Consider the following 14244-nt stretch of genomic DNA (forward strand, 5'->3'; position numbering starts at 1 on the left):
AGCCCAGTTTGGCCCCGAGTGGCTGCTGGGGGACCCAGGGCACCGCAACACCCACCGCTGCTGGCAGCAACAGTGGTACGCACACAGGCCCAGGCAGGAGGATGCGCTGGGGGGCTGGCAGTGAGGGGCTGCTTGCAGGCAAAGCTGGGAGGGCTTACAAGCTTCCAGGGTCTTGTCAATAGGAGGAGAGATGACAGAGAGGCAGAGAAAGCTGGAAAAAAATTATCTTGATTTTCCACATAGACATAAAAATGCTATTGCTTTGTGTTGGCGTGGGGAAGCTTTAAAGGGTGATAAGAGGGTGTCAGAAAGCCTAGGAGGCAAGGAAAGGACACTTCACATGCCAGCCTAGTTTTTTCACTCCTGGTTTGCAGGATCGTTTCCCAGTGTTCCCTGTCTGGTGCAGTTTGGCTCATGGCTGGCCAAAGGACTGATGTCCTGGGAAAGCAACTCCTGGCCATGGCAGCAGGCTGGCTCCTGTGCCCAGGGAGCCCCACTGCCACCCTGTATCCCTGAAGCTGCTGGGATGCCCCATGGGGTCTCCTCCACCTGCAGCAAAGACCCAGCCTCTTCTAGAAGAGCTGGTGTGCTGGTCCGTGGAGTGAGCTGCTGACTATGCAATCCTCCAGGCTTCCAGGGCACAGTGACCAAAGGAGGTTAAAAATGATCTGGTTGGCAAAAATACCCTGTAATTTCCTCTCTGTCTGATCGCAAAGTGCCCCCTTAGGAGTGCCAGACAGCCCTGGGCAGCAGGCACAGATTTGGATTTACTTCTGTTGTTCAGACCAAACAGCTGCTAAGGGCGTCAGTTATACAGACATGATGATGTTGTCACTTTATGTATCATTTTTATTTCATTGCTCTCCAACGTTTGTAATACCCCGGAGCTCAGAAGCTTAAATAACAGCTCTCCCCATATTGATTTTATCCTTCGCCATTTGGCACTCGTTCATTCCTTTCCCTTTGAGTTCCTAATAACCAGGATTTTAACTGAGCAGCATCCCTCTCCGTGCCTGGGCAGTGACTGTGGCCAGCTGGAGATGGCAGGGGAAGAGATGGGCACAGTAGTTTTATTGGGGTCCTCCAGAGATGGGGCTGGTACACATGTGATGCTGCAGTGCCTCTTGGACTCCTCTTTACCAAAAAAATAAAATTAGCACCAAGGCAAATGTTCTCGCTCAGTTGTAATAACTCTGAAGGAAGTTGTGTTTCGGATCAGGATGTCCCTCTCTGGCAGGCTTTTGGGGATGGAGCAACCAACCAGCTGGTGCTAAGGGAATTATTTCATAAAAAAATGTGTCTTTTCTTCCCAGTACAAACTGCCTGTGAAGTGACCACGTGCTCTTCACGTGTATCCCCCACATGGAGGTGTGCTGGCTGCTCAGCCCGGGGCTCCCATGTCTGAGCCATGGGACTTGGGCATTGGACCACAAAATCCCTTGTTTTCCTCTGGCTCATCCTTGCAAACCCCCGGGTCCTGCAGCAGGGCTGCTGGGGTTGGTCCATGGTGGTGTGTTCCACCTGCTCTCCCTGCAGGTTTGGAGTGGTGGATCTGGGTCCAGAGCACCCAGAGCTGCCAGACCCCCAGAACAGCTTGCTCCATCCTCTCCAGCAGAGCTCACCCACCAAAACCACAGCATCCCTCTGTGCTGCAGGTGAGGAGATAAATAGCACCACGAGCAGAGGGGAGACCTCCGCGAGGCCGAGAAGTTCCCCAAGGGGAATGAATGGGGATGGGCTGCTGGGGCCATTGAAATGGTGTGGGCTTGTGGCAGGACTGGTGAGAGAAGGAGCTCCCCTCTAGCCACTGTTGATAGGCAGTAGAAGGAAATATTTATCTTAACTTCGTTAGATGGCTCTGGCATATCACTAAGGGAGGTGAAGGGGCGAGGGGAGCCCTGTCGCATGATGAAGCAACTGCTATTGAATCTGCCTGCTTCGCGCAGCAATGTCTGTACTCAGAGGCAGGTCAGACTGGCACAGTATGGTCTGGAAGCTCAGCTTATCTGTCTTGGCTATAGAAGTGCTGTTTGGATAATCTGCACACGAGCAGCCAACAGAGATGGTTGCTGGACCCTCCTCTGTGCTGGTGGGAAGCAGAGGTCTCTATCCAGATAATCCTCCTTACAGCACAAGGAAGAACCTGGTGTCATTTTAGCTATCCTTGGTCATTTCAGCTGTAGGGGCCATCTCCAGATTTCAGCTGTGTGCAATGTTCTGTGTATTTGCAAAAATAAAGTGATCCTTTAATATTTAATCAGTCATTAGTCACTTTTATTTATTTTACTCAGCTGAACTGCATCACAAGTGTTTCACTGATAGCTCTTCATAGTGGAAGCTCTTTGCTGGAGGAAAACTCTCCAGTGTTTGCTATTTTGGACCAACTCAGGCTCCCCTGGAAGCTCTGCAGTGGGTGGCTGAGCACCTCCGGCTGGCAGAAGTCTGTCTGCATCCCTCCCCAGGGCTCTCCCAGAGCCTCCCCAGCTCCCCGGGTGGAGCAGGGCTGGCAGGGCTCTGGTTAATGCTGCCGCACTCAGCTGTTGATGCGTTTGGCTATCACAAACCACAGCCTTGCCTGGCAGGGGGAGCGGGTGCGAAGCCAGGGGAGGGGGGAATGGGAAGATGGGCTCTAGGGACCCCATCCCGCTGAGGTGGGTTGTGTTTCACATTAGTCGATGCTCCTCTGTGGTTTACAGCACTCGCCCAAATGCAACGGCTTGTGGCAAGCCAGCTCAGATATACAGTAGGCATAAATCACGTCAGCCAGATCTTTCTCTGTAAGGATGGGAAGAACCACTTTTCAGGCTGGTGGAGTCATAGGGGGAATTGCTCAGTGCTGAGAATTGCTCAGCAATGGGCTAAAAGATGTGGGGGGCTTCGCCCTTTTAGCAGAACCGACATGTAGCTGCAGTGCGAGGTTTTGGGCTTTGGCTTTTCCTGCTTGATATTAAAAGTGGCAGAGCAGAGATGATACAGGTGCCAATGTAGGGAGGAATATGGCACTGCTACCCAGACATCTTCAGGGCTTGCTGGTGTTCTCATCTGCCTTCCTACCCTGGCAGTCTGTCCCAGATGAGCATGGAGACCTCAGAGTTTGACCTGCTGGTGCCTGCCACCAACCAAAATGACCTGAGAGATCATTTGCCACTTTGTAGGATGCTTTCTTGGACTGTAGGTCTGGAGTTTGCTGGACAGGAGGTTGGCAAGTGATTTGGCAACTTGAGTGTTGGACAGGTGGGTGTGAGATTGGTAAGGCTGCTTTTGGAAGGTAGTGATCTTTAGCAAGGGACACGACTGGAGAAGGAGTAGGCAAGCAAAAAACGCCGCATGTTCAAGGAGAAGAAAATCTCCCAGCTGTTTTATGTGCAGGTGTCTAGACCTTTTGTTCACCTGATGATCTGTGGATCATCAACAGCCACAGCTGAATGGATCCATGATGCACAGTCTTCCTTTGGTGATCCTGAGATGGTGTGTAAGGGCTGGGACTGAGGTGAGCACTTCTTCCATCCAGCACCTGGCCCCTAGCCAGCCCATAAGGAGCTGGAGCAGGCCCTGAACACCACCATTGCTGGAGGAGCAGAAGACAATTATGGTGGGATTTCACCTGCCAGGCATGGGAAGGGGTGGGGGACTGAGCCATTGGTGATGTACTCTCTCCGCATGGCTCCTCCATAATGATCTTTCACGGCACATCCCCACTTCTCAGCTCTAGCATGTGGACGTTGTGCCCATCACACTTGCAGGCATGCTCATGTGCACCAGCTCCAGCCCCTGCAAATACTCGAATCCCTCTTCTCCTTAGCCCCCCAGTGGTTCCCTCAGCTGGCTGCTTCCCACACACATCCCTAATCCTTCAATTTGCCTGCTTGATAAATCTCACCCTCCTCCTCCTAATTCTCCATCTTCATTCCTAACCCCCACCTCATCTTCCTGCAGCCCCTTGGCCCTTTTGTCCCCCCACCTTTGCTCACCCTACATGCTTTCCTTGGAAGGGCTAAAATAAGCTCTACCTGGAGTGTGTTCAAAGGCTAATGTACATCCTCCCATAGTTATTGATTTGTTTACTGCAGACACTTTGGCAGGGTGTTTGCCACAGCTCACACACCAGGCTGCTGCCTCCAGTTCTCCTTGCAGCACAATGGGGGCTGAGGGTAGTGTTAAAGGGCTGACCTGGGGACCACATGCCCTAGCTTGAGGGCAACATCCCTCCATCCCCACCAGACCACACATGTGCCCCAGAGTCTCCCAGGTTATTCCCCATTAGCCCAGCCAGGTGGGAATGGTGAAGGGCTTCCCTGCAGAGCCAAAACCAGAGCTCCCCTACTAGCCCTGCTTTTCTCCCCAGGTGAGCAGAGATCATGGTAGCTGTTTCCCATAGCAAGGCCCCCTCCTGTAAGGCGGTATCAACTCCCAGCATGTGTCTAGGAAGTCTGGCATGAGGGATCAAAATACAATTATGCTATTGAGCCCCAGCTGCTGCCATCCCCGGGTGGGGAGAGATTAGATGCTGCGCATTAGTGGGATTGTTAACGAGTCTGCAAAACCCATGTTGAGAAACAAGCATGGCAGCACCTGGAGAGGAGGGCTCAGGGGCACGGTCCTGCTACTGGGGCTGCTGTCAGCCTGTCACCCTGTGCTCTGGGAGCTCCAGCTTTCAGGTGATGCCGAAGAAGCATGAAAGCAGGAAAACACAGATGCCACCAGCTGCAGAGGGGGAGCGTCCTGCATTCGCTTGCTTTTCTACAGAGTGGGTGAGGTGGCTGGCACAGAGCATTTTGGGGTCCTGCTTACTCAGCCTGGGGCTCCTGGCTAAGCCAGGCTTCGTAGGTCATGGTCCCTTTGCATTTGGTATGGCCACTTCTCCACGCATGGTGGGTTGAGGGTGGGACCAGCTGTCTCACACCCATCATGGGGTGGGGAGATGTCTTAAGTAATTCCCCTGATGGACCAGGAAACCCTTTCAAACAGCTGCTGACTCAACTCAGCCTTGGGATGAAAGAGGTAGCAGAGATTTTTGAAACTATGTCCTTTTGGGGCCACAGCGATCTCCCCAGTCAGCTGTGGGGGATGCAAGTCCCTCATCCCCCTGGCACTTGGGAAGCACATTTGTTGCAGATGATGCTGAAATGGGGCTATATGTCCTTCCAACATCAGAGCCCCGACACCCAGGTAGGAGCTGCCTTCCCTACCCTGCTGTAGATAATAGCAACTTCATCGGATTTATTTGGGAGAGCAACACCCTACAAAAAGATTTTGGTAAATCATTTTACAAGGAGTTGGTTATATTAGTTTCTTCCCTGCTTAACCCTGCTTTGGCACCTCTCTCCAAAGTCAACAGAGCCCCCGGCCCCTGGAAGGAAGATCAGTGAAAGATTTGGAGGCATAAACAGGCTGGGGAACTTTTTCTAAAGCAATTTAATTTCCTCAACAGGGTGACCAGGGTTTGTGGAGCATGTTTCTGTGCACGTGTGCAGGGAAGAGCTCAGGGCGAAGAGGAATTAATTCACCAGTGAGTTGTGAATCAACCTGGAGCCTTGGTAGGGGCCCAAGGTAAGTGTTGTTACCTCTCTGATGAGGTGTGTGTCATAGCCACTTTTCCTTTTGCACAATTTCCTCCCCAGCATCCCAGCGGCAGTCTGAGCTTCTGCGAGCCACACAGCGGGGAGGGATGCTGCCATGGGTGCAGGTGCCCAGCTGGAGCACAGGGACACTTGGATGGTGCACTGCAATGCAGGAAAACAGGGCTTGGCATGGACGTCACTCTTGCTTTTGTTCTTAAAAGCATGGTTGAAAATAAGCTAAGTTTTTTTTGGGTGTGTGTGGGGGGGTGTTGGTTCATTGTGAATTTTTCTTACGCTGAGGTCCTGCATTGTGGGACATTCCAGGCCCTCTCTGACCCCTCTGAAGTCCTATATGCTCCACCTGCACATTCAGAGACTGAATTAGGAATGTGAGCTTTTTGAAAGCACAGGCTTGGTTTAGGGAAAATCATGGGAGAACATGATGGAGACTTCCACTCCTTTGCCCTGGTAAAGGTTGTGTCCGTGACTCTGCAGCCTGACCATTCACTTTGGGAATTTCCTGACTTGTGCCCACAGCCAAGCAGCTTTGTGCATGTAAAATGCCCTGAGAGACGTGCAGATGGCAGGGCATCAGAGGAACAATGCTGGGACTATAATTCCTGTTATCTGCCTGCAGCATGGCCATCTTGAGTGCCTCCTGGGACTCCTTGGCAGCCCCCTCCCCAGCTCCTTTCCCAGCAGCTGCCCTCAGACTTTGCAGTCTCACCCCTGTTAGAGCTTCCCCACCCAGGTCTCAGAATTGCGCCTTTTTCTTCTCAGTGAGAGACGGACCAGCTCTGCACAGAGCATCGCTGGCAGATCAAAGAGCTGCCTTGATTTCTTGACAGCGGCTATAATCTGCTCCACATTTTCCTCCTTCCTATTCCTTGGGATTTCCAAGACCTTCCTTGCAGTCTTTCTATACTATTATTATTGCAGGCATCCTCCCTAGACCATCTCTTGGATCTCTTGGATATTACAGCCATGACCAGACCTTTTCCCTGGCTAGACACATTAATTCAGGAGCTGCCTAGGTGGGAGACTGGTTCAGGTCCTAGCGATGAATGCAAGCACAGCATTATTTGTTATCTTTGTGACAGGGATGTTTCTTTAGACCTCACTTGAATATGCTTTCTCCTGAATTTTTTGCTCCTGTTTATTTGAGCAACCAGTTCCTGATTAGATGCTTTTCGTTACATTTTCTTAACAGCCTTGGAGAGTTTATGAACAGGGCATCTGCTGGAACAGCGTCATCCTGCCCTTGTCCCCACATGCCCACAGCATGGGGAAAAAAAGCCGAGGTTAGAGTCTCCTCCCACCAGCTGCTCTCCAGCCACCTCCCCCAGCTGAGACCTTCACCCTTCATCACGCAGCTACTGCTGCCCAAATATGATTGCCCCACGCACCTCCCCCTGCCCCTCTCACTGCAGGTTCCCGGGGCCAGGCTGACCTGTGTGCAGGATGTGACCTTCCCTGCTGCACAGGGGCTCTTCCTGCCAAGCACTTGAGAAGCGATATGGACATTAGATCAAAAGCTGCTTCCAAGCTCTTCCCAGGGTGACAGGAACAAGGAGCTCTGCTTCAGGGAGCAACACTTCTGATGCTCGTGTGTCTGCATGGCTCAGGCAAGAGGCAAATGCCTTTTGGCTCTGCAGGGGCTGATAGTTTCCTCCTGCAGCCTGTGCCAGTGATGCTGTGGGGGATACTGTGCCCCCAAACCATCCGTGACCATCCCTCGCCCCAAAAGCTGGCAGCAGCTCCCGAGCACTGACCCTGCAAGCTGAATCCTCTCCAAAATTCCCCTTCTTGGGGTATCTCTGCGAAGGGGCATGCGAACCTACAACCAAATTCCCAACACAAGGGATGAAACCTTTCTCTGTGCCTCTCCCGTCAGAACTCACGCCCTGCGCTGCTGTCTGGCACTGCTGCATGCTGCCAAGCAGCAGCTCTGCCCACCCTGGGGCTGGCTGTGTTTCAGAGGTGCGCAAAGTGGCCCTGCTGTAGGCAGATTTTCAGATCCTTCTGGACAAGAGGGGGGCTAGAAAAATGTCAGCTCATCATTTTCAGCGAACAGCGAGTGCTGTTCTGGTAATAGGGAGCAGGGCGGTGCATGCCTTAACGCGGGCCTGCCAGATCGATACGAAGATCAGAGGCAGGAGTGGACGTAGGAGCTTATGATGACTGAGCAGATATCGGACCACAGATCTCTTTCTGGTCAGGCTCCGAAGGGCTATGATGTTTGCTGGCCCCAGGAGACAAGCAGTGCTTTGGGGAGCCTTTACCTGGGAAGCAGAGCGGCAGCAGGGAAGATTGTCCCCAAGGGATAGGCAGCCCTAGAGCATGATACTAAAGGCAGCCGTGTGGGTGGGAAGAGCAGAAATGCCAACAGAACAGCTGCCTTCACCTCTGTTCATGGCCAGGAGCCTCACGGGCACCTCCCAGGCCTGCTCCTTCTTCTGGGCTGGGTGTTTCGGTAGCAACCTGTGTGCCCATGCAAAGGGCAGCTGGGATAGGGGAGATGGAGACCTCTCTGCAGGGGAACTGGTGTTTGATCTCAGCCAAGTGCATTCCATGGAATTTCTGGAGGCTCTTGAAGGCCAGAGAGAAGCCAGCCCCTGAACCCCTGTGGGGCAGAGTTCTCGCAGGAGGCACTGATTTCATCCTTCATGGAGATGCTTCTTGAAAGAGCAATTTGCCAGCATCCCTCAGAGCAATAACGGCAAGGCCTCTGCTTGAGATACCATCTCTGCACTCTGACAGCCCCATCACTCATGCCCTGCTCCTGCCTCCCTCTTCCACGGGGACAGGAGTGAGGGATGGAGGCAGGGATGGAGGCAGGGAGGGTGCATTCCCACCATCTGCAACTCCCAAATACTCCCATTCCCTTTTGGGTCTGGACGTGCCCTCGCTGAGCATCATCTTCTGTTTGTCTGTGGACCGGTGAGGGGTGGCGGGTGCCAGCAGGGGAAGGAGGACCAGGAGCCGCGCAGGTGTGGTGCTGGGTGAAGGCTGGTGGCCCGTCCGCTCTCTGTGGCAGGGACTTTGCTGTCACTGCAGTCTCTTCTGCCAGCGAACTCGCCAATCCCCCTGGCAGCCTGCACTGGGGAGGATGAACAGCGCCCTCGTTTCTTTCTCTTCCTGCCTACCTTCCGCCTGCCCTCTGGGCACCCAGCTGGATGCTCCCGCTCCTCCCATTCCCCCGCTTTGCCTGGCCACGTTTCCTCTGCGAGTGGCAGCTTTATCTCTTAGCGGCAGAGGAAGCCGTGGCTTGGCATAAAACCTCCTCATCAGCTGCTGAAGTGGGGCCAGCCTGGCACCGGGTGGCAGAGTGGGATGTGCATGTTGTGAGGCAAGTGGGCTCCTGCACCCCTCACACCCAGGACAGCCGACCTGAGATCTCCCCAACTTTCTGCAGGTTAAATCTCGTCCTTGCAAGGGGCTGCAAAGCATGGGAGTGGCTCAGCTTGCAGAGGAGGACCCAAAAGCCTCTCTGGATGGGTTCATGCTTCCTTAGCAGTTGTGCTTTGCTCCAGGCCAGGGGTGGACCCGTGCCCTGGGACACAGAGGGACACAGGGCAGGCTGCCACCTGGTGAGTAGTCATAAGAGTGCTCATGCCCATGCCAAGCGGTGCTGCCCTGGCACCTCCAGGTGACAGTGGCTTCCCCAGGTCCCGACACCGATCTCCCCAGAGGAGAGCCTTGCCTTGCTGTGGGACTGTGGTGGGTCCACAATGCAGGTGTGTGCCCCCTGAACGTGTCCCCACTCTGTGACCAGCCCCGTGGTGACATGCCAGGGCAGGCTGATGGCCTCACACCAGTTTTGCAGGCAATGATGTGATTGATGTCAAGTGCCATGAGGAGGCTGTGATCTTGCACCAGTTCCAGTATAAGGAAGCCCTGGTCTTGCCCATGCACTGGTTTTGCAGGTAGTGTGATGTCCCCTGCACTGCTGAGGGATGAACCCACATGCTGGCTGGGCATTGTGGGGTGCCCAGCATCCCCCACCGGCAGGGGCATGTGACATGGTGCACTCCATCACTGTCTTCTCCAGTCTGGTTGCAGTGCTGAGCCACGGGAATGGCATCGCTCTGATGTCTTTGGGGAAGCTGAGGCAGGGAATAAATATATGCCTGGGTGTTTTCCTTTGTGGTGCCTTCCCAGACACAGTCTCCATACAGATGCCTGAAGACAGAACCTACTTCTTATGGGGGTGGGGACCCCCCCTTCCCGGCCATGCTCCTCTTCCTTGCAGTGCCAGGCACTTGTGACCTCTTTAGATCCAGGTGTTCCACTTCAGTAATTTGCAAGCAGGTGGGGCTCAGGGAGAAGCCAGTCCTCCCACCTTGGTATTTATTCACCAGGCAAGTACCCCTGCTTCCCCTAGGGAGTCCTGGCAGGAGGAGCCCTAGCAAAACTACCTTGTGGCCTGGAAGCTGCCCACGGGATCAGGACTGATGCCCCGGTATGTGCAGCCCCTTGCACATCACTGCTGTCCCCAGGCCCTGTGCCGAGGCTGTGCGGCAATGGGTGAGGAGTTACCCAAGCGTGAGCCCTCCTTGTGCTCTGCTGGGATGGGCTCTTGTGAGCATTGGCTGTGGGCAGCCTGCTCCCCACTGAGGTGTATGGGTGCATGAACTGTGCTTGCAAATCCTCCCTGCAGCTGCTTTTCTTTTTTTCCTGTGCCCCCCCCCCCCCCCTTTTTACCCCCAAATCCTGTTGCCCCTTCTGAACTAGGATGATTTGGAGCGCACAGCAGAGCCTGGAGGTGTTGGTTCAGCCTGTGCAGAGATCCCTCTGTCCCTTCTCCCTATGCAAAGCCCTGTGCCTGGCAGAAGTAGACCCTTGAAATATTTGGAGTCCTACACCTGTAACTCCTCCCTTCACCCATGATCCTGCCTGCAGCACCATCCCTTTATCACAGTGTCTCCGTGTGGAGGAGCAGAGATGAAACTATTGGGGGTGGGGTGGGGGGGTGGGGGGGAAGCATGCAGAAAAGCGCTGTAGAAAAGCAGAGCAAATTAAGCAGAGCTCTGATCTGCTTGGGTTTGTGCTTGCCAAAAATGCACCATGCATCTTAATTCGCTCTGCTGTTCAGCTCGCACTCACTGCTCTCCTGATGCCATTTCGGCGCTCTGAGCTCAGCCTTTTCAACACTTCAGTCTTCCTCTTTCAGGATTTTTTTTTTTTTTTTTTTTTGCATGTCTGATTGCAGAATCTGCTGCAGGAGGGAAGGGGGAAGCCAGGGGAAGGAGGACGGGAGCCGCGACCCTGGGTGCTCCTGCTTGCACTTCCTGGCAGTCTCCGTTGCATTTTGGTGGGGGGGGGGAGTGGTGGGGGGTGCGTGTGTGTCTTTTCTAGAAAGTCCTTCCTGGGTGCTCTCCAGTCTCTTCTCCCACCCAGCCGTCTGATCTGCCTCTCGTTAGGATCGTCTAAAGAAAAAAAAAAATTAAATTGCTGTAATCCACACTGGCTTTCATTCTCTTCCACTTCAGTTTAATCTTTCTTTCCTCTCCACCCTTGTGTCCGGATTGCAGGCGGGGGGTGGGGGCTGTGAACCCACCCCACAACCAAGCGAAAGACAGCATCGTCCTCCTCCCAAAGACGAAAGAGCCTGAGAAAGCAGGAGCCGAGCCAGAGCCCCTCTGCTCTCCCTCCCCAGCACAAATTTAACCCCAGCTGCAACTTTTCCTCTGCTGGCGGGGCTGAGCTGGGGCTCCAGCAGCGCCGGGGTGGGTTTTTCCCCTCTCTCTCCCCCCTCCCCTAGGTTGATTTTTAGCGGCGAGGGAGGGGGGTGGGGAATCCTTTTTATTGCAGAGCCCGGCTAGCTTTGCAAGCCTTCCTTCTTCTCCTCCCCTGCTTTTTGTGCCCGCCGCAGCAGGGCTGGCCAGGCCGGGGGAGGGAAGCGATGGGAAGGGGAGGTCGCCCCCTCCTCTCCCTCTGTGTGTTTTTTTTGCAGGTGTGTCAATTTTAATTCTGCCCAGTAGGTGGGACTTGGTGACTTTCGCACCGTTTTCGTTATTTATTTATTTCCCCGGCTGCCTCCCCAGCCTCCCGTTGCAATCCTCCGGAGCGGCTGGCGGGGAGCGGCGGGCGGCGGGCGCAGGGCGGCCGGGCCAGCATGCATCCCCGCCCGCTGCCGCTGCCCTAGCGGGAATTACAGCCTCTCCGAGCCAGCTGCCAGCATGATTTCATCTGCTGGAGGATTTTTGCATCTGATCGCTTGAGGTTTTGTTGTGTGTGGTTTTTTTTTTTTTTTTTTTCTTTTCTCCCTCTGTCTTTGTTTCCTTCCCCCCTTTCCCCCCCTTCCCCTCCCTCCATCCCCCCTTTCCTCCTCCTCCTCTTTTTTAGAAGCAGCAATCGGAGATGGATGTCTCTCTTTGCCCTACCAAGTGCACTTTCTGGAGGGTATTTTTGCTCTGGAGCATTTGGGGAGACTATCTGCTTTCGGTGCTGGCTTGCCCTGCTAATTGTCTTTGCAGCAAGACAGACATCAATTGCAAGAAGCCGGATGATGGGAACCTCTTCCCTCTCTTGGAAGGGCAGGATTCAGGCAGCAGCAATGGCAACACGAGCATCAATATCACGGACATCTCAAGGAACATCACTTCCATGTAAGTGGGGTGCCCCCGGGGCGCCGTCCCCTCCCGGTGCGGGCTGGCCGGGCTGTGCAGGGCTCAGGTGCCCTCGGCACTGCCGCGCTGCCTGGCGGAGCTCAGCCCGGCTGCCCGTGCGGAGGACGCAGATCCGCCTTTCCCCCTTACCCCATCCCCCCTCACAAAAATTAAAAAGCCCAGCAACAGTTTGGCCGAGGCTTAAGAGGAGTAAAGTCAATGAGATCCGATTCCTTAGCAGGAGAGAGAGCAGCAGGCGAAGATGCTAAAGCTGCTGCTTCCTTTAACTGCTCTTGCAAGGGGAGGGGGGACGCCACAGCCACATACAACCACATATTTACCCAAATTGGGCAAGAAAAGCAAGTTCTGAGCCGCTTGTTCTTTTTCGAGACTTTGGATCCGGTTAGAATATCGTATTTTTTTTGCATCCCCACAACAGAAAATGCTGCCTGCCCTGCCCTGGCTGAGTGTATCTGGGCATCTGCGGTTTCGCCTTTTTAAGGGGAGGGGAAAAAAAAAATTAACAGGACAGTGAGATGTCCCTTAAGTAGTTTATTTAACTCGCATTGTTATAATTTTGTAACTCGCCGTGGTGCTGCGATAGGATTTGCATGTTTTCGTCTCGGGGTGGTGACGGTGGGGAGAAGCATCGGAGCAAGGAGATATTTTTAGTTGAGCACTTTGCGTTTGTTTGCATGCTTGTTTATCTGGAAAATCAACTTGAAGTTGCATTATCCTTGTTTGGAGAGGCAGTTAGCAAAGCCTATGTTAATCTCATCAACGTGGAGTCGAGAAAGGAATATATTTCCTTCTCCTGAATCCATCATGCTGTGTGTGTGTGTGTGTAAAAAAAAAATAATCCTCATCGCTTCCAATCTCTGCTCTTTATTTTCCAGTACATTTTTGAGCGAGATGAACTCTGAGCCATTTCATTATTCTAATGCTAATTGAAATGTGAGCATTTAGGGAAATGTAGCCCCCAGAGCAAGTTGCCAGTGGGAGTTGAGCAGGGAAGAGGTGGAATCCTTTATTCTGGCAGTTAAATGCAGCAAGGTTTGAAATGAGTAATGGAGGGTTATTTATTTATTTATTTATTTTCCACCTCGATGGCACAGTTGCATAGAGGGAGAGGGCTTTGCTGGGTCTCTTCCTGAGGCTGTTTTATTTGGTCACAGTGCAGTTGCAGCAGAGCCATGGAGTAATTGCGGTGCCTTTTTCGCAGCTCTGCTTGTCACCTTTGCTGGGTAAAGATGACGGGAGCCGCTTTCTCCACTTGCTTACAGGTTTATGCGATGCCCAGGCAGGTTTTCAGCAGGTACCACTGACCCTGAACTCCCAGCTCTCCCTTCACCTTGCTAGCAAACCTCTGCAAACCCAGCCGGAATGGGGAAAGTAAACGGGGAAACTCATGCAGTGCTCCCTTCCCAATTGCCCTATATTTATCCTGCATCTCGGTACTGGAGTGTTTTCTGTGCAATGCCAGAGGGATATGGATGATGCTTGGGAAGTCAGAGAAACTCGTGTTTTTTCCCTGTGCTTGCTGTTTGTTGTGGTTTGGTTTTAACCCTTTGCGGGGTGGGGAGCAGCAGTAAAGGCTGCGAAGGATTTGGAAGCCCACCAGCATGAGCGAGCGTGCGTTGTCAGATGCACATACATCTGAACTGCTGTGAGAGGTAGTATTATGTGAGCCCTTTGTGCCCAGAAAACGTCTTTACTGCTTTGAAATTGAAAAATGCTGATAAGCAGTCTGTAAAAAGGAGAGGGTAAAAAAAACCAGAAACGGACAACTCTAGAAACAGAGATGTTGGGTATTTTTTTGGAGAGGAGCTTTTCTGAACTTGGGGAAGGAGGAGAAGGTGCCAGTTTTGGCTGGAATTTGTATGCATCTCTGCTCCACACTGAGCAAAGCACGTTCCCTCACCCTCTGCATTGCTGCTGGCCCTGTGCCTCCCTCCTTGGGTTTGGGGGGCTGAGGCACAGGACTGGGGTGAACCCCAAAATGCTGGAAGGGGCTGAGGCTGAGCATGGGTGAAAACTTTCCCCAGGGCTTTGTGCTTACTGGGAAGGCAGCA

General features: G+C 53.3%; 1 protein-coding gene across 5 annotated transcripts in view; it reads left to right on the top strand.

The window, feature by feature from the left end:
* Positions 1–10918: 10918 nt before the first annotated feature.
* NTRK3 (neurotrophic receptor tyrosine kinase 3) overlaps positions 10919–14244 on the top strand; it is a 231823-nt gene continuing 228497 nt past the window's right edge. For 2 of the 5 annotated variants that reach the window (XR_008749358.1, XM_005242418.3), the window contains exon 1: positions 10919–12172. Coding sequence is in view for 3 of the 5 variants with exons in the window: in XM_005242418.3 (XP_005242475.1) it covers positions 11925–12172 (248 nt within the window). In the remaining 2 variants the exon portion in view is untranslated. The remainder of the gene's footprint in view (positions 12173–14244) is intronic. The other 3 variants (XM_005242419.4, XR_008749360.1, XM_027793966.2) reach the window with 3 other exon arrangements.

The sequence above is a fragment of the Falco peregrinus genome, chromosome 1, assembly GCF_023634155.1.
Source record: "Falco peregrinus isolate bFalPer1 chromosome 1, bFalPer1.pri, whole genome shotgun sequence".
Taxonomy (NCBI): domain Eukaryota; kingdom Metazoa; phylum Chordata; class Aves; order Falconiformes; family Falconidae; genus Falco; species Falco peregrinus.